Source organism: Lynx canadensis, chromosome F1 (genome assembly GCF_007474595.2).
Source record: "Lynx canadensis isolate LIC74 chromosome F1, mLynCan4.pri.v2, whole genome shotgun sequence".
In the NCBI taxonomy this organism is placed as follows: domain Eukaryota; kingdom Metazoa; phylum Chordata; class Mammalia; order Carnivora; family Felidae; genus Lynx; species Lynx canadensis.
This window is the reverse complement of record NC_044319.2, coordinates 43,641,944-43,661,941: the sequence shown is the minus strand read 5'-3', so window position 1 is coordinate 43,661,941 and position 19,998 is coordinate 43,641,944. Positions and strand designations below refer to the sequence as shown.

Here is a 19,998-nt window from a genome sequence, read left to right as displayed (position 1 = left end):
AATCTCATCCAAAAACACCCTCACAGAAACACCTAGAATGATGGTTAACCAACTATCTGGGCACTCCGTTGCCTAGTCAGATTGACAAATTAACTATCACATACACTTCACAGGACTTCATTAGGCGATGGTAGTGTTTTAATACCTTTTCTTCGTACTCAACTTTGATTTACACCCAAAGTCTATGTGATTAGGAGCTAACTACACATTAATGGGAATAAAGAGGAGAAAGCATGTAGGAAGAGCAAGGACAGAGAGTAGGCATTTATGATGTATCATGACGTGAGAAGGGCAGCCCAGTAGCACCAACTACTAATGTCTGTGTTGGTGTAAACTCTTCCCCAAGCTCTGAGTTGTATATGCTTCTTAAACTATCTCTGAAATAAGAAAGCAAACAGTTCTTCACATTTTATGTTTGAGGGAACAAATGTCTCAAAATTTGATTGACTGACAGGCAGCCAGTTGAATTTGTCATGAAGTCAAGACATAACTTCATGTCTTTGAATTTCCCATCTCCATTCTATCATTTAGGTTTCTGGGAAACATTTGACCTGAAAAACCTATTTTAGAAAATAAGCCCAGGGGTACCTGGCTGGTTCAGTGGGTGAATCCTACAACTCTTGATCTTGGGGTGGTGGGTTTGAGTCCTACATTGGGTGTAGAGATTGCCTGAAAATTTTCAAAAAATATTAAAAAATATATTTTTTTAATGATTATTTAGTTTTGAGAGAGAGAGAGAGACAGCATGAGCGAGGGACAGAGAGAGAGGGAAACACAAAATCCAAAGCAGGTTCCAGGCTCTGAGCTGTCAGTACAGAGCTGGATGCGGGGCTCGAACTCACAAACCGTGTGAGATCATGACCTAAGCCGAAGTCGGACGCTTAACCAACTGAGCCACCCAGGTGCTCCGAAAATTCGAAAAATCTTGAAAAAGAAAAGAAGCCCAGACATTTAGAGAAACAGAACTGATCCTTTTTGGGTTTGGAACTTCCGTTTTGTGTTAGCTTTTAAAACTATGTTCATGCATGGAGTAGAGACAATCACATTTCCATATTAAATTTGGGGACACATTAAGTGCAGTTTGAGTAGCATGCGGTGCACACATGTCCTAAAATGTTTAATCAACAACTTCCATTTACTAAGGTATGTCACCCAAATGCAGTGACTGACATTTAATTTTGAATATCAGCTATGTTATTTGCAAATACAGGGATTTTAACAGCCATTCCCTTCTCAACTGTTGCTGCCAGTAGCTAACATGTAAGTGCTGCTATAAGCCAAGTATTCCCCTAAGCACTTCACGTGGATTATTTTTATTTTTACAATGACCTATTATATATAAACAGGCACAAAAAATTTAGGCTTCGCCCAAGGTGGGACAGCTAGCAAGTGGCAAACTGATTTTTAGCCTTAAGCAGTGTGACTCCGGAAAATGGCCCTTTCCTACACAATACACCGCTTCTCATTTTTTATGTGTGTGTTTTGGTGGTGGCATCCTTGAATTTTTTCCATACAACAAATGTTCAATATGCTAGCAATAAAGAGTAATTTATTAAATGGGCATACAGATTTTTTAATACTTTTTTTTTTTTTTTTTTAAGAGAGCTAGCGATAGCGCACCTGGGTGGCTCAGTCAGCTCAGGTCATGATCTCACGGTCCGTAGGGTTGAGCCCCGCATCGAGCTCTGCACGGACAGCGTGGAGCCTGCTTGGGATTCTCTCTCGCGCTCTCTCTCCACCCTTCCCCCACTCATGCTCTCTCTCTCTCTCTCTCTCTCTCAAAATAAATAAGTAAACATTAAAAAAATAAAAAATCGAGAGAGGGAGGACACGGGAGCGGGGAAGAGGGGCAGAAGGAGAGAGAAAGAATCTCAAGCAGGCTTAACACTCAGCACGGAACCCAACAAGGGGGCTCGATCCCATGACCCTGGGATCATGACCCAAGGGGAAATTAAGAGTCTGATGCTCAACTGACTGAGCCACCCGGGCACCCCCAGATTTTTTAATACTTTTATCATGATAAAAGATAAATCTCATGAAGGAAAATGAAGAAGAAAACTCCAATCCACCCATAGTCCCCGCAACTCAAACAAAACCTCTATTTACAGAAATCCACCCAACCTTATCTCTTAACACTCTCTATTTCAAAAAAAAATTTTTTTAATGTTTATTTATTTATTTTAACGTTTATTTATTTTTGAGACAGAGAGAGACAGAGCATGAACGGGGGAGGGTCAGAGAGAGAGGGAGACACAGAATCGGAAACAGGCTCCAGGCTCTGAGCTGTCAGCACAGAGCCCGACACAGGGCTCGAACTCACGGACCACGAGATCATGACCTGAGCCGAAGTCGGACACTCAACCGACTGAGCCACCCAGGCGCCCCAATGTTTATTTATTTTTGAGAGAGAGAGAGAGAGAGACAGAGCATGAGCAGGGGAGGGGCAGAGAGAGAGGGAGATGTAGAATCTGAAGCAGGCTCCAGGCTCTGAGCTGTCAGCACAGAGCCCAAAGCCCAATGCAGGGCTTGAACTCACAGACATGAGATCATGACCTGAGCCGAAGTTGGATGTTTATCCAACTGAACCACCCAGGCGCCCTTTGAACAGTCTTTATTTTATTTTTTTTTATTTATTTTTTTTTCCAACGTTTATTTATTTTTGGGACAGAGAGAGACAGAGCATGAACGGGGGAGGGGCAGAGAGAGAGGGAGACACAGAATCGGGAACAGGCTCCAGGCTCTGAGCCATCAGCCCAGAGCCTGACGCGGGGCTCGAACTCACGGACCGCGAGATCGTGACCTGGTTGAAGTCGGACGCTTAACCGACTGCGCCACCCAGGCGCCCCTGAACAGTCTTTAAAGTAGAGAGGAAGTTAGAAGTCTGGAGCAGAAGAAATCTACACAAGAAAATGAATTTAAATGTTTAAATTGACTTTGCCCCAATCTTTTTCTGACTTTGATCTGTGGGCAAAGGAGCAGCCTCCTTAACCATGAACTTAACCTCCAAGGTTACTCAGCCTCTGGGGTTGTAGAAAGACTAAGCAGACACACAGCTCTTCTGTCCCATCCTTTCTTATGAGTATGATGGAGCAGAGAGTCAGGAGATTGGAGATGGAAGTTTAAAAAAAAAAAAAAAAAAAAAAAAAAGCCTGGGAGAACTTTTCTCTAACTTCCTTCCAGGGTCTTCAAAGACAGGTCTCTTTCTGTGCTCCTGTGGTCGGCAGAAATAATGTCTGTCTTTAGAGCTGGTTGGATGACTTTCATGAGGTCACAGGACTAAAAGTGCCCAGCACAGAGTAAGTGCTCAAAATTTGTTATAAATCTCCCAGCTATTATAGCTTAGCCTTGAAGGAAATGCGTTTTTGTCAGGGACAGGGAAGAGTCATCAGCTGGCCACCCGGCACTCCCACTTCTTAGTGTCTTAAACACTAAGTGGAGAAGAAAAGGCTGCTTCCCAAAACATAACTAAAATCATAGGGAAATTAAGCATTGATTTAAAAGGCCATTAAATCTCATTTCCAGGGAAAAGGAATTACTGTCTTTACTGTCTCCTTAGCTTTTTTGTTTTCCTAGTTTTTCATAGTTTTATTATGTATATTGTCCCTTCAGCGTTATCTGACGGTGCTTCTAAAGTCTAGCCTATCATATGATATCTTTCTTCAGTTTCCAGCAAACTGATTGTGGTTGTGACATGTGCCCAGGGCAGAGCATTTGGGGATGGACAAGAGGGAACTCACCTTGGAGACTTCATTCCAGGCTCTGGCAGACAGGGAGACAGTGCTGGGGCTCTTGAAGGCATAATTCAGTACTTGTCCACAAAAAAGTAAAGTAGAAGTTCCCATCTTCAGTTACTTTCTTCTTAAGAGACGGTGTTTGTTGAAATACTTAGTGAATAAATAAGCAAACAGAGGAAGATGTTAGCTAAAGCTGAGGTGAGGAGAGAGTAGGGTATGACTCTCACCTTGGAAGAAGAGTCTTCGTTGAGTGGCCATCTGTCAGTTGGTCTTGAACTCAACTAGAAGGGCACGGCCTGGAAACCTGTCCTGAGATTTCCACCTGCCTGGACATGTTGACTATGGCCAGTTCCTTTCATTACCTAATAAATGAGTACCCAGAATTCCTCTGCCTCATCTTACAATACTAAATGAAGGTATTTTCTAAAATAATAGCAATCTGCCCTAATAAAACAACCCCCAACAAAGTCACTCATGATCACTGCACCACCCTAGTCTTGCACTGGCATTTTGACAATTGTATGTTTGACAATAACCTTAGTCAAGACATATTCAGACACTGATGAGGATGCTTACTACCAAAAAAATAACGTTGGCAAGGATGTGGAGACACCCCTTGTGCACTGTTGGTGGGGATGTAAAACGGTGCAGTTGCTGTGGAAAACAGTATGGAGATTCCGCAAAAAGTGAAAATACGACCGTGAGGTTAGTAATTCTACTTCGGATGTACCCCAAAGAATTGAAAGCAGGGGCTCAAAAAGACTCTTGTACACCCATGTTCACAGTAGCATTATTCACAATAATGAAAATCTGGAAGCAACCCAAGTGTCCACTGATTGTTGAATGGGTAAACAAAATGTGATATATGCATACATTGAAATATTATTCAGTGTTCAAAAAGCAGAACATTTGGGGCTCCTGGGTGGCTCAGTTGGTTAAGCGTCCGACTCCTGATTTTGGTTCAGATCATGATCTCATGCCGGTGGAATCGAGCCCTCCTTGGGCTCCTAACTGACCTCGGGGTGCCTGCTTGGGATTCTCTCTCTCCCTCTCTCTCTACCCCTCTCCCCCTTCTCTCTCAAAATAAAGAAATAAACGTTTTAAAACCTGCCTTTAAAAGTAGAACATTTTTGGGGCGCCTGGGTGGCTCAGTTGGTTAAGCGTCTCTTGGTTTCGGCTCTGGTCATGATCCGCATGGTTCAGGGGTTGGAGCCCTGAGTCAGGCTCTGTGCTGACAGTGCGGGGCCTATTTGGGATTCTCTCTCTCTCCCTCTGTCTGCCTCTCCTCCACTCGAACACGTGCTCTCTCTCTCAAATAAAATAAAATAAAATAAAATAAAATAAAATAAAATAAGAACATTTTGATACACGCGAAAAAATCAATGAACTTGGAAGACATGCTAAGTGAAATCAGTCCACAAAAGAACAAATACAATTCGATTCTACTTAGTAGTCGGATTCATAAAAACAAAGTAAAATGATGGGTGCCAAAGTCTGGGGAGAGAAGGAATGGAAATTAGTGTTCAACGGTACAGAGCTTCAGTTGAGGAAGATGAAAAAGTTCTGGAGATGGATGGTGGTGATGGTTGTAAAACATTGTGATTGTACTTAATGTCATTGAACTATACACTTAAAAACAGTTAAAATAATGAATTTTATGTTTGTACTTTTTTACTCTACACACACACACTCAGGGAAGAAAGGGTGGAGTGACAGGCTAAAGAGAGAAGATAACTTGTTTAATGCTTCACTGGTGAGCTGTGCCATTCTCCTCCCTTAGAGAAGCCAGATTTTATATAAGGGGAGACTTTCACGAGGGAGACAGTGGTAGGTTGGTTTGTTTGTTTATAAAGTGTATCTTCAGTTGGTTATTAACAGGCTGCCTGTGGCAGGCATTGAAATCTTTTTTACCATGGTGAAGTAAACCCTAGTCATTCTCATAGGAATTCTGAGCTCTACTTCTGAGAATTTTAGGCATCCAACAAATATTTATGAATTTAAATGGAATGATCTGAGTTACCCTCAGTGGCTTGTCTGGAGTCTTCAGCCAACCTCATCCACTCTTACCCAGGGATAAGGTCACCTTTCAAAAATTGAATTTTAACAAACACTTACTTACTGTGCGTGGGTGACTGTCCCAGGGGCTTTTCATATATTAACTCATTTAATCCTAATAACCCTATGAGGTTAAGTATCTTTGTTCCCCATTTTACACATGAGAAAACTGAGGCACAATGAGGTAAAGTTATACAACTACTAAGTTGGGGATCTGAGGTTCAAACCGAAACACGTTGTGGCCCCAGAGCTCATGCTTCTAATCATTAAGACCCTAAAGTAATGTCGGAGACCAGGACTCTAATGACCCTGAAATGGATCTCAAGGTCCAGAATGGAGAATAGAAATTGGGAGCCAAGTTATTCCTTGATTAAGATCCTGCCTCTCTGCTCCAACAGCGTTTGGACCCCGGAGGGCTAATGCTGAAGTCAGGGGAAGGGGTTTGTGCGTTTAAGGTCAAAAATTTTGAACCTATGGAATTTCCCTCCAATTCTGAAGCAGCCCCTTAGTGACGAATCAGCTACCTAGCCCACGGGTTTTGCTATTAGTGCAGTTTCTAGATGATCAAAGCAGGCGACACGAAACATCATTAAACTACCACTAAATGACATTGAATCCCGTATAAATCTTTTTTTCTAGTCTTTCCAAGATGCGACCTAAAACGAATCTGCAATCCTGGAGTGGAAACCAGGGGGCGGGCCAAGCAGCGACCATTTTTGTTTTGCGGCCGTGCACTCTCAGAGCATCTTGACTAACAGGACCCCACGGAGGAGGCGGGGCCTATCAGTGCGCGGGGCGGGGTCTGGGAGACGTGATGATTCAAACGGACTAATGAGCTCCGCGCATCTGGCAGAAGCCGCCAATGACCGGGCGTGATGGGGCGGAGCCCACAGGCCCTAGTGGGTTTGGTTGCAGCGCGGCTTTGGCGCATTTTCGGCTGGTTTGATTCATCCATTTTGAAGAGACGGGGGAGCGGGGGGCTCGTCTGATTAAGGGGCCCTGAACCAAGAAGCAGCGGAGTTTGAGAAGCCAGCAGCCCGGGGTTCGGCGGCAGCGGCCCCATCGGCCGAAGTTGGGGGGGGTGGGGCGCCGAGCGCGCGGGGTGGGGGGGGTCCTGGTCTTTGGCTTCTCGACTCGGTCCTGTTTCGACAGCGAACATGTCTCGGCCTGTCAGGTCAGTGCGGAGTCCGAGGCCTGGAGCGGGATGGAAAGGGTTGGGGGTGAGTGGTGAAGGACTGGGGGACAGAAGCCTGCAGTCGGCCCTCTCCAGTGCCACGCACGGCCTCCTCCCTTTCGGGGCCCGCGCGCGCCCTTGAGCGTGGGGGGCCTTGCTGGCTCGCGGGGCTGCGCGGGGGTGGCGGCCGCGCGCCCATGCGCGCGCTCCTCCCCACCCCGCGCCGCTGCAGGGCTCCGGGCTGCTCTGCTGCCTCCCCCACCCGCCGCACTGGAGCGGGCGGGGTGTTCCCTGAACCGCCAGCGGCCGGAGGGGGAGGGGTGTGAAGTCAGCGCCCCCACCCAGGCCCCACCTCCTCCGGGCCAACCCCTTGGAGCCTGCGGGGAGACCGGCTGAGTCGGGGCTCGGCTCCCCACCTTAAGTGAGGAGGGGCGGAGACGCCCGGTGGCCCCTTGCCCCCTCTGCTTGCGTGGGGGTGGGGGAACTCAGCCCTCTTTCTTTGGCGGACGGGGGTGTTCCATGCAAAGGGGGAGGGGCGGTACTGCCGCCGGGCCCCGCCTCTGTCCTCCAGGGTCGCTGCAGGGCCCCGCCTCCCGGATTGGGCCGGGCGTGGGCGGGACCCGTTCTTTTCCCCTTAGGCAAAAGTAAGAGCTGGGGACTGGGCCTTGGAAAATGACTGCTGCCTCTCCTCTAACTCGGAGTTCTGAGCGGGTTAACCGCCCCCACTCACCCCCCCCCCCCGAGTTCGCTGTTTCCCTCCGACTAGAAATGTCCTTCCTCGGGGAAATGTCCCTACTCAGGAAGGTGCGGGTTAACAGCACGACCCAAATCCCGTGTGGTTCTCGTTCCCGCTGCCTGTCTACGCTCACTCGGTGTACGTGTCTCAGATGTTTTTGTAACCCTCTCTTTCCCCCCAAGTAACCTGAATGATAAGGGGTCTAGGTTCCGGTGACCCGTAGACTTGATTCTGAGAATTTCAACAAGTTTGCAGTTCCCCAGCGGACGGTGGAATCGCCCTTTGCCGTCCTCCTGGCTATTGTATGGAATGTGCCATTTATGGAGGGGTGTGGCTTAATCCAATGTGTCGAGGCCTTTAAAAGGAGGGCTGTTGCAAATAACTTACTTTTAATGTAATGTCCGCGACGCTTTCGATGTAAGGAATTGGCGGCTTCGCATAGTGTTTTCTAGATAAATAGGCGAAGGTGTAGATTTAAAATGTTAACAGTCGTTGCTTCCCCTTCTTCCAAGTTTTGTGAGAAACGGAAGGATTTTGACCTAGAGCTCTAGAGAGAGGTTTGGAACCCGGGAAGGGGTTTTGTTCCACACCGATCTATCTCCTGACTAGATCATCCGTCTCCAACTGGTGGTGGTATGGGACTGCATACTTCTACGTTCGGGGTGGGCATGAGGAGAGTGCTAACTAACTACCACTGCTTTTCTGCCTTCTAATTTCTACCCTCATCTCTGATAACTCACCATCGCACTCGGAAGAGTTTTGCCCACTTTCTGGCAAGGAGTCTGAATAGATACTTCAGATTATAGTGTGCAAATTTTTTTTGGCATGAAATTTGATCAATGTATCCCATCAATTTATGTAGAATATTTTCTTTAGGATCAGGTTAAATAGACAATATCGTAATAAAGATTTGATTCATCTGTATTGGCTCTCCTGTCTCTGGAAGTAAATTACTGTGTGTTGAAATTGGGACTGTTTTTCTCTACCTTTTAACGTCAGTTCACTAGGTTTTGATGACTTTTTATATTATTGTGTGATTTTATTATACTCATCTGCCTCAATTTGTGTTCCCAGATTTAGACACTGGAACACGAACAGCAGTTTTTTTATTTGGAAACTTTGATTTTTTAAAATATCACCAGTTGGGGATATATTAAGCACGGATCTTTCTGGGTTTTTTTCGAGGCATTGGGACGTCTGCACAAATTTTTTCTTGTTCGTTGTGTTGTTAAAAATAAATTTAACTGTCTATTTGCCCCTAATTGAATGAAATTAATATATTGGCTTTTGGGGTCACTTTCATAGTATTTTAAAGCAACTTGGTTTCTCATTATATATTTTAGTGATTAAAGTCTCTTTGTAACTTTTTAAAAAAGTTTTTAATATACTCATGACCAATAATAAAGCAGAAATAATTAAACTTGAGTTTGGTGGTTTGTTAAATTTTGCAACAAAAAAGTCTTAGGGAAGTGCTTTTGTTCCAAGGTGTAAATGAAGAATCTGTATACCTGAGGGCATTTAACAAAAAAGTTAATGGTCAACATTGACCAGAGATACCAGAATGATCAACCCGTTTAAAAACAAACCGGAAAAAAAAAAAAAGCGCAAGTTGGAAAATGAGTGTCGGCACATTTTTTAGGGTATGTTTCTGCCCTTTAGACCTATATATAATTTTGAAATTTTTCTGCTTTTCATACCTAACTGTAAATATTCATTTTCATTTAAATACTAACCTGAGCATTTAAAGAAGTATTAGAAATGTACTAATGGCTGCTTGACACCACTTTCCATATGAAGGGAGTGATGAACTGATAAGCTACAGCAGGTTTTTCTGTAGACGTGTGTGCAACACTTACCCAAGTAGTTTTGCTCACGCAATATTGCTGTCTTTACCTTTTACAGCATCTGACTCACTGTTTATAAATGAGCTCAAATATTTTAGGCCTTGGGTTCAATTTTGTAGTGTAAAATTACAGTCTTGGAGCTAGACAGAAATTTAGGCAAATTCATTTTACAAGTGACTCAATGGGGACCTGGACCAGTGAAGTGCCTTGCATCACACACTTAATGAATGCAAAGGTTGGGCCTAGAATCGAGATTTCTTAATTCCCAGGCCTACTCATCCTCACCCTTTCCGAATAATAATCACTTTATCTTCTGCCTGGTACGTATTGATGTTATTATAATATACAGCACTTTTAACCTTTCAAAGTGCTTTCATGAATCTTGTGAGGAAGGAAGGAAAATGCTATTACTTATAAAAGATGAGAAAGAAAACTCCGATTTACTGACTTGCCCAGACTAGAAACCAGGTTTCTTGAAATTCAGCTTAGTATATTCTCCAAAGATCCTCCCTTTTTGAAAATCATCCAAGGCATTCAGATCAGTGTGTGTTCCTTTCTGTAACATAAGTGTACTTGGTATCTGGTTGTCTTCTGTTGAATATACTTGAAGATTGCAAGGAACCTTTAACCTTGAAAGTTTAGATGTGAAAGCATAGGTTCATACTGGTTGATACAAAATTATTTTAAGTAAGTTTTAAATAAGCAGTTTTGTTCAACTCAATTTAAAATAATTTTCCAAGATACTTTGTAATTGAAAGTATTTTTTTAATTAGAACTTCAGAGATTAAGTCCAGTTCCTTCAGTTTACCAGGGATGATTTATAAGCCAAAGAAATTATAGTGTAGAAATAGGAAAACTATTTAAACTGTGTGAGTCTTCGCTATTTTCCTTTCTACTAGATTTGCATTTACGGTATTTGATTCCACATAGAATGTAGTACAGGTCCACAGTCCCTGTATAGTTTGAAATCATGAAGGCCATGTGTGTTTGGAAGTTCAGGGTTTTTTTTTCAAAAATGTTCAAAGTAATGGTGCCTGTACTGTGCGTTAATGTGCGATCACTAGTGAGCTCTGCAGTAATGCTCCTATAATCAAACACCATAGTGACTCTGTAATGAAACAATTTTCACACACAAAAAAATGCAACTAAAAAGCCCAGTTGTTTAGGTAAACTGAAACATTTGGTTTTCAGAACTGTTTAAATTTCTAAATTGTGAATTAGAGATTGTGGGCCTTTAACCGCAGAAGTACCTTTCTCAACCTTCAATTTTAGAAAAAACACACTACAACTCAAAAGAGTATCACTGAGCAACTTTTTTCGTGCCAAGTATCCTGGCAGATACTTTACACATATTTCACCATCTTGAAAGAACTCTTCAAGCAAGGTATATGTTATTCCCATTTCATACGAAGTAGCTGAGGCTTGGCTAAATGAACTGGCCCAGTTCACCTGTTAAGAGGTGAAGCAGGACTTCAAATCCAAATGTGGCCAACCCACAGTCAGTGTGATCTTCCCCGTGAGACACACCGACACAGGTAACACCCTCACAGCGCATCTTGCGAGCACATCTTGCCATCTTTGGAAGGGGTTACATACGGTTCGTAAAGTTGGAGAAGACCAAATTTAAAATGGGGGAGGGGGTGAAATGACAGTTTTTTGGAAGGAATAGAATATGTGAGGAGGTTGAAGGAAGATAACCCGAATGGAGAGGGAAAAGCAGCGGGGAAATAGTGGGACACTTGTGGGAAGAAATGTGAGCGTTAGATAAGTGACATTGCTTCAAGTGTGTGTGTTTTGTAATGCAAGGGTGTGTACCCCCTGGCTAATTAAGTGAGTAGATTTCATAGCCACCTAAAGGACACTATAAGAAATTTAATGAACTCATTTTACATATAATTATAGTTGCAGAAACGCCAGAGTATTCGCTAACTGAATCCAATGTGTGTTAAAAATGTATATGAGCAAGCTGAATTTGTCCCAGGAACAAAACTTAAAATCTGTTACTGATGCATCATTAAAAGACAGGGGGCACCTGGCTGACTCAGTCAGTAGAGCATGTGACTCTTGATCTTGGGGTCCTGAGTTCCTGACCCGCATTGAGCATAGAGCTTATTTAAAAAAATAAAGTTTAAAAAAGAAAAACCATGGTATTTGGAAAGATTCAACACTCATAAAATTCAGCATGTTACAATTAGAAGGAAAATTAAGATTAATTAAAAATTGGAGTTGATTTAACTTGACAAAAGTTACAAACTAAGGTAAGTGATTGAATTTTTAGTGTTTTAAAAAAAACGTTGTGGGGAGGTATCATGGTACAGCGAAAGAAACCCTGGGGATCAGGAGACTTGGGCTAACTTAGGTTTATATAATGGAGATGTTGCACTCCATCAGAATAATAGAAACTTGCCCACAAAGCATTTTGCAATTTTCATAGGTTTCTTCCAACTCTAGAAATAATGAGAAAGTAATTTTGAGTACAGGGCAGTTGGTTTTATTTACTTATTTATATGGTCTGTTTTTCCCAGAAATACAAAACAAGGTCACCATACTACATAATTCCAGGACACCATACCCTAGTCCTGTGAATGGCGCTCTTCTGGAATAGTAAGAATTAGAGCCTGCACAGCCAGATGGGTTGCTTTGTAAACTTTGTTTACTTGAACTTAATAATAATGAAGCTATTGAATATGCCGTGAAGTGTTACTTCTGTTTGCGTTTTTTAATTCTCAGCTGCAAAGATAGAAATAAATATGACCTCATTACTCCAGATTATGAAGAAGTAGCTTCTTGGATTGTTGAGACTAGAGATAGCACTTAACAGACCGCCGTGTTGTGCACAGTAGAAAACATTTGATGTAGCAGCAGGACCACTTTGGTCAAACCAGGACATCCCTTTGTTTTGTTTTGAAAAACCTATTCCTATCTGGATTCTAGGAAGTAGAACTGATGGTTAGAATATTGCATTGACATATTTTTAAATAACTACTCTAAGTAGCCGTAATTATAGGTCTTTGAAATACTTCAGGCAAAGAGACCACAGGTTGCCAAAGACCGTATCTACTGGGGATTGCATATTTTTAGTTGCTGCTTCGTGCACATCTATTTTTTGAATTGTGCACCTCTCCAGTTCCCTGCTAAGCAAGGTGATCTTTAAGATTTCATCTGTGAAGCTAAAATGACCCTGAAGATGAACTACTTGAACTAAACAGCTCCACTTGGAAGTTAAAAATCCACTTTGCTATTCATTGGGCTGGGATAACAAACATGGCTGGCTGGCTGCCACAGATAAACTGCAGCTGTAAAGACTTACAACAATCCTCCTTCTGGTGACTGCTACTCCTACTGAGAAGTGATTCTCTTTTAAAAGAGACTGTCAGAAACTTTGCTGTTTGAAATTATGTCAGAATGAGACACCACACTTCTGTCAGAGCTAGGTCCTTTTGACTTGGAGAACTCAGTTTACAACTTCAGGGCTTCAGATGAGTTGCTGGACCCAAATTCCACATCTAACTTCTCTGCCAAGAAATAGGATCCACTTTGTGGTCAGACCTGATGTTAACCCCATTACACACATTCTTACTGTGCTTCAAGCCTATCAGGACTCTGCTTCGTGTAATTTCCCCAAAAGCACCTTTCTCCAGATCCTTTTATTTTCCTCTGTATGGTGAGGTCCTCCATACTTCTGATATGCCTCTGCCTTCATTGTAATGAGTCACTAAACCTGACAGGCTACAGATTTGTGCCTGGTGATTGGTTTAAGACAACTGGAAGACTCCACTGAGCTTCCTGAGGTCCTGCTGCAGACAGGACTCTACCTTGGTAGCGTGGGCATCTGAGACCCCTTAAGTCTCACCTGCTTGAGGTTTCTCTGTCCCTGAGTGCATAGGTCTTACACTCAACTTCTGTTGGGAAAAATCTCCCCCCTTTTATTTATCTAATACTATATTCTCACTGAAATTTGTGTGTGACTTTTAAACAAAATAATTTCCTATATGGAGAGAGAGTGGTGAACTGAATATATGTTAAGAATTAAGAAGTGCCATGTAGGAGTTAATATTTATTCATCTGGACTGAAACATTAGCAAGTTGATAAAAGATTTAGTAGGGGATTATGACAATTAGCTAATAAACGTGCCTGGCTCATCATTCAAACCTTCACTCCCTTCCCTTTGCTACAGAAATTAGAAACTCCATCCAAAAACCTTAGGAACGCTTTCCTAAATGTTCATTTTACTTTGTTTTTTACTTTTTGTTGTATCTTGTAACTTTTTGAATTTTATGTTTAATTGTAAATAACAATGATACAAGATGCAGTCAAAGGAGTCAATCTTAGCTGATAGGAACTTGAAGCTTACGATGAATGAAGCAGTTCTAAGAAATTACTCTTAGTTGCGTTCAGGTATCCGGGCTTCTAGGAGTTACTGTTCTTATGTCTCTAGAAAATTTGGCGTGTAAATAATCTTTGAGGACTAGAAGAATGGGGAGAGATAAATATCCTAAGTTTTAAGCGGGGAGAGTAGTTCTACAGAAACCTTATGTGGATCTGAAGAAACTTCATTAGTCTCTGTTGTGCAGAGTTAGATTTATGAGCGATTAGGAAAGGAAGATTTGAGAGGTTGCAGGCATCAACGGTGCCCTGTGGGGTATTGGGTTAGTTGGGCTTGAGCTGGAGAATTCACTTTACCGCTTAATAGCTTGCAGTGATAGGAAAGTTACTTCGCCTATCTGAGCATTAGGTTCTTCAGATAAAATGGAATTAATGTTAATTAGCTCCTCTTGTGAGATGATTGTGAGGATTAAGGGAGAATTTAGGTGAAGTATCTGGTGCATGGTACTAACTGCTGTCGTAATTTTGAATTCAGCATCGTTTCGCAAATGAATCTCATAGGTCAGTAGTCTTCGTAATGTCCACTTTCAGGGCCATCTCAAACATTGATTCAATTTTTTATTTTTAAAATACTAGTAATTTTAGGGGCACCTGGGTGGCTCAGTGGGTTAAGAATCCGACCCTTTATGTGGCTCAGGTCACGATCTCACCACTGGTGAGTTTCAGCTCTAAGATGGACTCTGCGCTGATAGCGCAGAGCCTGCTTGAGATTCTCCTTCCCCCTCTCTCTGCCCCTCCTCTGTTTGCGCTCCATCTCTCTCTCTGAGAAAAAGAAAAACTAATAACAGTAAAAAAAAGTGAAAGGTTTTTGCGATCTGAAGAGAAGCCAAGAGTATAAAAAAGTACTGGTAATTTCAGAAATCAAAGTTAAGCAAGTTTCTTTAATGCAGGATTTTCAAAGCTTTAACTTGTTTAAGGAGGTGATAATATCCAAATTGATCTGGCCAGGAAACCTTTAGAAAACCTATCTTGACAGAACACAAGTTGGGAAAGTCTGTAATGAGAAAATTCTTTAAATTTGAAATTATAATTAATTCATGCTCTTACAGTGCTGCTGCTTTGACTTTTTACTGGCTGTGTTTTATTTTGTGGTTCCTGGGAATATTTTCGTTCGAACAAAAAAGGTTTAGTTTTTAAAAGTTTATCGTTTGTTTAAAAGAAAATAGAGTAAAAGAATACTGTACTGGGTTTCTCTTTCAACAAGGGTTTTGACAGAGCTTCATATGAAGAAGTCCTTGTGGGGAAGATAACGAAATGTTAGGCAGAATGCTAGTTCATGACGATGGACTTGAACCTCAATAGCCATACCCCGATTAATGTCAGCCTGAAAGTACATTTCTACTGATGACTTAAAGGACTTTGTTCTTGGCCTGTGTTGACTAAGTTTGCAGATAATAGGAAGTTGAGAAAGATAAATATGTTGAAATGAACTATCAATATACAAGATGGTTGTAAACAATTCTTTTTTTTAATTTTTTTTTTTTTTTGAGAGAGAGAGAGAGAGAGCTTGTGGGGGAGGGGCAGAGAGAGAGAGGGTCAGAGGATCTGAAGCAGGCTCCCTGCTGACAGCAGAGAGCCTGATTTGGGGCTCCAACTCATGAACCGTGAGGTCATGACTTGAGCTGAAGTCACACGCTTAACTGATTGAGCCACCCAGGCACCCCCAAAAAGGTTTTAGATTTTGGGGAAAAGAGGCTTTAGTTATTGGAATTGCAATATCCAGTACACTGTGTGTTATAACAGCCCAGAAGGCAATGGAGATCTTGGATTGCATTAGTACAAATATAGAGTAGAATAGGAGTAGGAAATTCTGAATCCTGATCTCTCTCTTTCCTGCACATACACCTTTATAAACCATATTGTTAGGGTTAGATTGGGGCACTACTTGATAGACTTTACTAAATCTGGAGGGAAACAAGGTCATGAGGATGCTTGAAACAAGTGATGGGGAAGGGTTAAAGGAACCCTAATTAGCCTTGAAGAAAAAAGCAGAATCTGTCCTATAAAGTTAAGGACTATGTGGAGGAAGGGTTAGATTCAAACCATGGGATGGGGCGCCTGGATGGCTCAGTTGGTTAAGCTTCCAACTCTTGATCTCAGCTTAGATCTTTTTTTTTTTTTTTTAATTTTTTTTTTTCAACGTTTATTTATTTTTGGGACAGAGAGAGACAGAGCATGAACGGGGGAGGGGAGAGAGAGAGGGAGACACAGAATGGGAAGCAGGCTCCAGGCTCTGAGCCATCAGCCCAGAGCCTGACGCGGGGCTCGAACTCACGGACCGCGAGATCGTGACCTGGCTGAAGTCGGACGCTTAACCGACTGCGCCACCCAGGCGCCCCATCTCTCAGCTTAGATCTTGATCTCAGGGTCCTGAGTTCAAGCCATGTATTGGGCTCCACACTGGGCCTGGAGACTACTTAAAAAAAAAAAGAAAAAGAAAAAGATTTAAACCATGGTAATCCAGAAAGTGGATAGATGATAGAATCAGTGAGTGGACTTCAGAGGCAGATTTCGCCTTCTTGGGAAGAACTGTTTCATTATTGGTGTTTTCTTATTATAGGCTGCCTTGTGTGGGAGGTTCATGAAAGGTTCTTAGTCATTCTCTTCTAGGGACATTTGTTGATAGGATAATAAGTTTGGGGTAAGATTGGATTAGATGGTCTAAGGTCCATGTAATGGTCCATGTGGATGTACTAATGTCCAAGGTCTATGTGGATGTACTAAGTAGCTCTAGTACATAAAATACACTTGATATCATCATCATATCACCCTACCTCCTGCCCCACCACTGGCTGCAAAACTTTGATAGGTTTTAGGAGTGCTTAAGCTTGAAAACATATTTTTAAGATACAAGAAATTAGAGGTGCCTGGCTGGCTCAGTGGGTAGAGCATCCAACTCTTGATCTCAGAGTCATGACTTTGAGCCCCCTATTGGGCATGGAGTGTTTCATAATAAATGAAACAATTTTTTTTAAAGATAGGAGGGGGACTCTCCCTGGCTGGCTCAATTGGTAGAGCATGGGACTCCTGATCTCAGGGTTGTGAGTTTAAGCCCCATGTTAGATGTAGAGACTACTTAAAAATAAAAATCTTAAAAAAAAAAAAAAATGGGGAATTAAAATGGGGAAGGGATGTTATTCTTTTGCCACCAAGGATCAAAAACAAACTTTTTTGTAACGGTAAAAATGAGAATAACTTTAGAAATCTCCTTTTGCAATCCACTTTTTATTCTAGAGTAGTGGGTCTCAAACTTTTTTGATGAGGTCGCTACACACAAGAACAAAAACAGCTGAAATAAGTTGCAGGTAACTTAACTTACTTAGAGTTTTCTCTGATATTTTTTATTTGTTGTGTTGTTGTTGTTTTAATGCTGGTTATATACCAATAAATTCATTTCAGGACCCAGTAGTGGGTTGTGACCTATCGATGGAAAAACATTGTTCTACAGGATCTCATTTATCTGAGAAAATGAGATACTACCACCCAGGTGGTTAGTGAAAAGAACAATGTTGGTTATTTTTAGGTTTCTCAAAATTCAGATTTCAAATGTGCTTTTAAGTGCCTAATGAGAAACTTGTTAAATTCTAGGTTAGCAAGTTGGGTTTTTTCATTCCTCTTCTCTGCGTTGACCAGCACTTGAGGATAAAAATGGAAGTGTAGTCTGTTGATAAAACTAAATTATGTCTACAAGGCTCTCCCATTTGCCCTGAGAAAATGGTTTTGTGCTCTTCTCGTAGTATCGAGCTTAGGGTGTCAATTTATATTATTATATGTAATTGTTGGTTGCTTGTTATGACTCCATATTTTGATGTGCAGGCTTTTGTTATAAGTAGAGCTGGATTATGTGGTTTTAGTTTTCTCATCTGTAAAGAGGGTTCGGAGCGCCTGGCTGGCTCTTGTCAATAGGGCATGGAACTCTTGATCTCAGGGTCATGAGTTCAAGCCTCCATGTAGGGCCTAGAGCTTACTTGAAAAAAAGAAAAAAGAGGGGATTAGATAAGGTCCTCCAAAATTGTGATGATTTTCATCGCAAACACTGATCCTTGACTCTTCAGAATGTTGGTGGGAGGTACAACACAACCTATTGTTGTTTGGGTCTTAGACAGTTACTACTATAAGAAAGAGCATTTGGGGTGTAGACCTATCAGTAAAAATAAGTTGATGATTAAGAGAGTGGAAGAAGAAATTCCCTACTGTTTGTGAGTTGCTTGAGTTACCCACTCTTGGTGCCCAAACCAGATCTTTTAGTATTCTTTGTCTAGCTTCCCACTTTACCCTTTTTTTTTTTTTTTTTTTTTTGCCCTTCAACCTGATGCAGAAGTGGGGACTTCTCATCTCAGAGTTCTCTGGTGACCTCTCAGGAATTGGTTCGCTGTGACCAAGGTACATTTAGAATCTAGACAGAGATTACATAAGGTTTTAAAGTAACAGCAGGCATATAATTGAAATTTTTGTGTTCCTATACAGTTGACCCATTGAACACTAAGTTTGAACTACCTGGGTCCAGATTTTTTTTTTTAATTTTTTTTTTTTTCAACGTTTATTTATTTTTGGGACAGAGAGAGACAGAGCACGAACGGGGGAGGGGCAGAGAGAGAGGGAGACACAGAATCGGAAACAGGCTCCAGGCTCTGAGCCATCAGCCCAGAGCCTGACGCGGGGCTCGAACTCACGGACCGCGAGATCGTGACCTGGCTGAAGTCGGACGCTTAACCGACTGCGCCACCCAGGCGCCCCAGCCTGGGTCCAGATTTAATGCAGATTTTTTTTTTTTTCAATAAAAACAGCGCAGTATTATAAATCTATTTTCTCATCCTTATGATTTTCTTAACATTTTCTTTTTTCTAGCTTACTTATTGTAAGAATGTATTATATAATACATACAGCATAGAAAATATATGTAAATCAACTATTTATATTATTGGTAAGGCTACCTGTCAACAGTAGGCTACTTGTTAAGTTTGGGTGGGGGCTGTCAAAAGTTCTACTTGGATTTTATTTAAGACATATTTTAAAAGTAAGTTAATCATCGTGTTCATTAATCATCGAATTAGGTATATTCAACATGGCTGTGGTATTCTGGGTGGAACAAGTTAGTACTTACAAGTAATGAAAGCTGCTCTTTGTTGGTTAGTTGTGCACCTGATACTCACAACAATCTTGAGAGATAGGTATTGTTATTCCTATTTTACAGGTGAGGAAACTGAAGTTCAGTGAGGGGAAGTAACTTGCTCAAGAACATACAACTAGTAAGTGGCAGAGCCAGGATTTAAACCCAGTTCAAAAAATCTGTTTTTAACCTCTATGCTATATTGAAATTTTGTGTTGTCCTCCCAGTTCTGGTTGTCCTAGTCGTTGATGCTATTTTACACTGAAGAGTTGGTTTAGCTTTGGCATTTAATTTATGTAATGATATTTCGAGGAAGGAAGAATGTGTCTTTGTTTTCAACTAGAAGTAGAACTTCTTACACCTTTAGACTTAAGTATTACTCACGAGTGTTGTGTTTCCATCCCAGTATATCTTCTCAATTTTTAGTTTATAGTGGAGTAAGTCCATTAAAAGTGCATTTCCACCCTAAATAAGGTAAATCTCCAAGTAGTGGAAATTGTAATTCTGTTACTGTTTTTTTAAAAAAAATTTTTTTTTCAACGTTTATTTATTTTTGGGACAGAGAGAGACAGAGCATGAACGGGGGAGGGGCAGAGAGAGAGGGAGACACAGAATCGGAAACAGGCTCCAGGCTCTGAGCCATCAGCCCAGAGCCTGACGCGGGGCTCGAACTCACGGACCGCGAGATCGTGACCTGGCTGAAGTCGGACGCTTAACCGACTGCGCCACCCAGGCGCCCCTCTGTTACTGTTTTGAAGCATCTTTAGAAGACAGGAAATGAACTGAGTTGTTATTTATAAATCATTATAATGAGTTACAATGAATGACCCATTTTCATAGATCTTTTATTTAAATTATTTTTTCTTTTCCTCTTTAACATTTGTGGATGGATACCTTTCTTTTTGCCTAGTTATCCTTAAATTCGCTACTATATTCATATTTGCATTACTCAGGTTTT

General features: G+C 41.7%; 1 protein-coding gene across 1 annotated transcript in view; it reads left to right on the top strand.

The window, feature by feature from the left end:
- Positions 1-6,683: 6,683 nt before the first annotated feature.
- NUCKS1 (nuclear casein kinase and cyclin dependent kinase substrate 1) overlaps positions 6,684-19,998 on the top strand; it is a 28,177-nt gene continuing 14,862 nt past the window's right edge. The window contains exon 1 of the mRNA XM_030301942.2: positions 6,684-6,963. Within this exon, the coding sequence (XP_030157802.1) occupies positions 6,947-6,963 (17 nt within the window). The 5' untranslated portion in view covers positions 6,684-6,946. The remainder of the gene's footprint in view (positions 6,964-19,998) is intronic.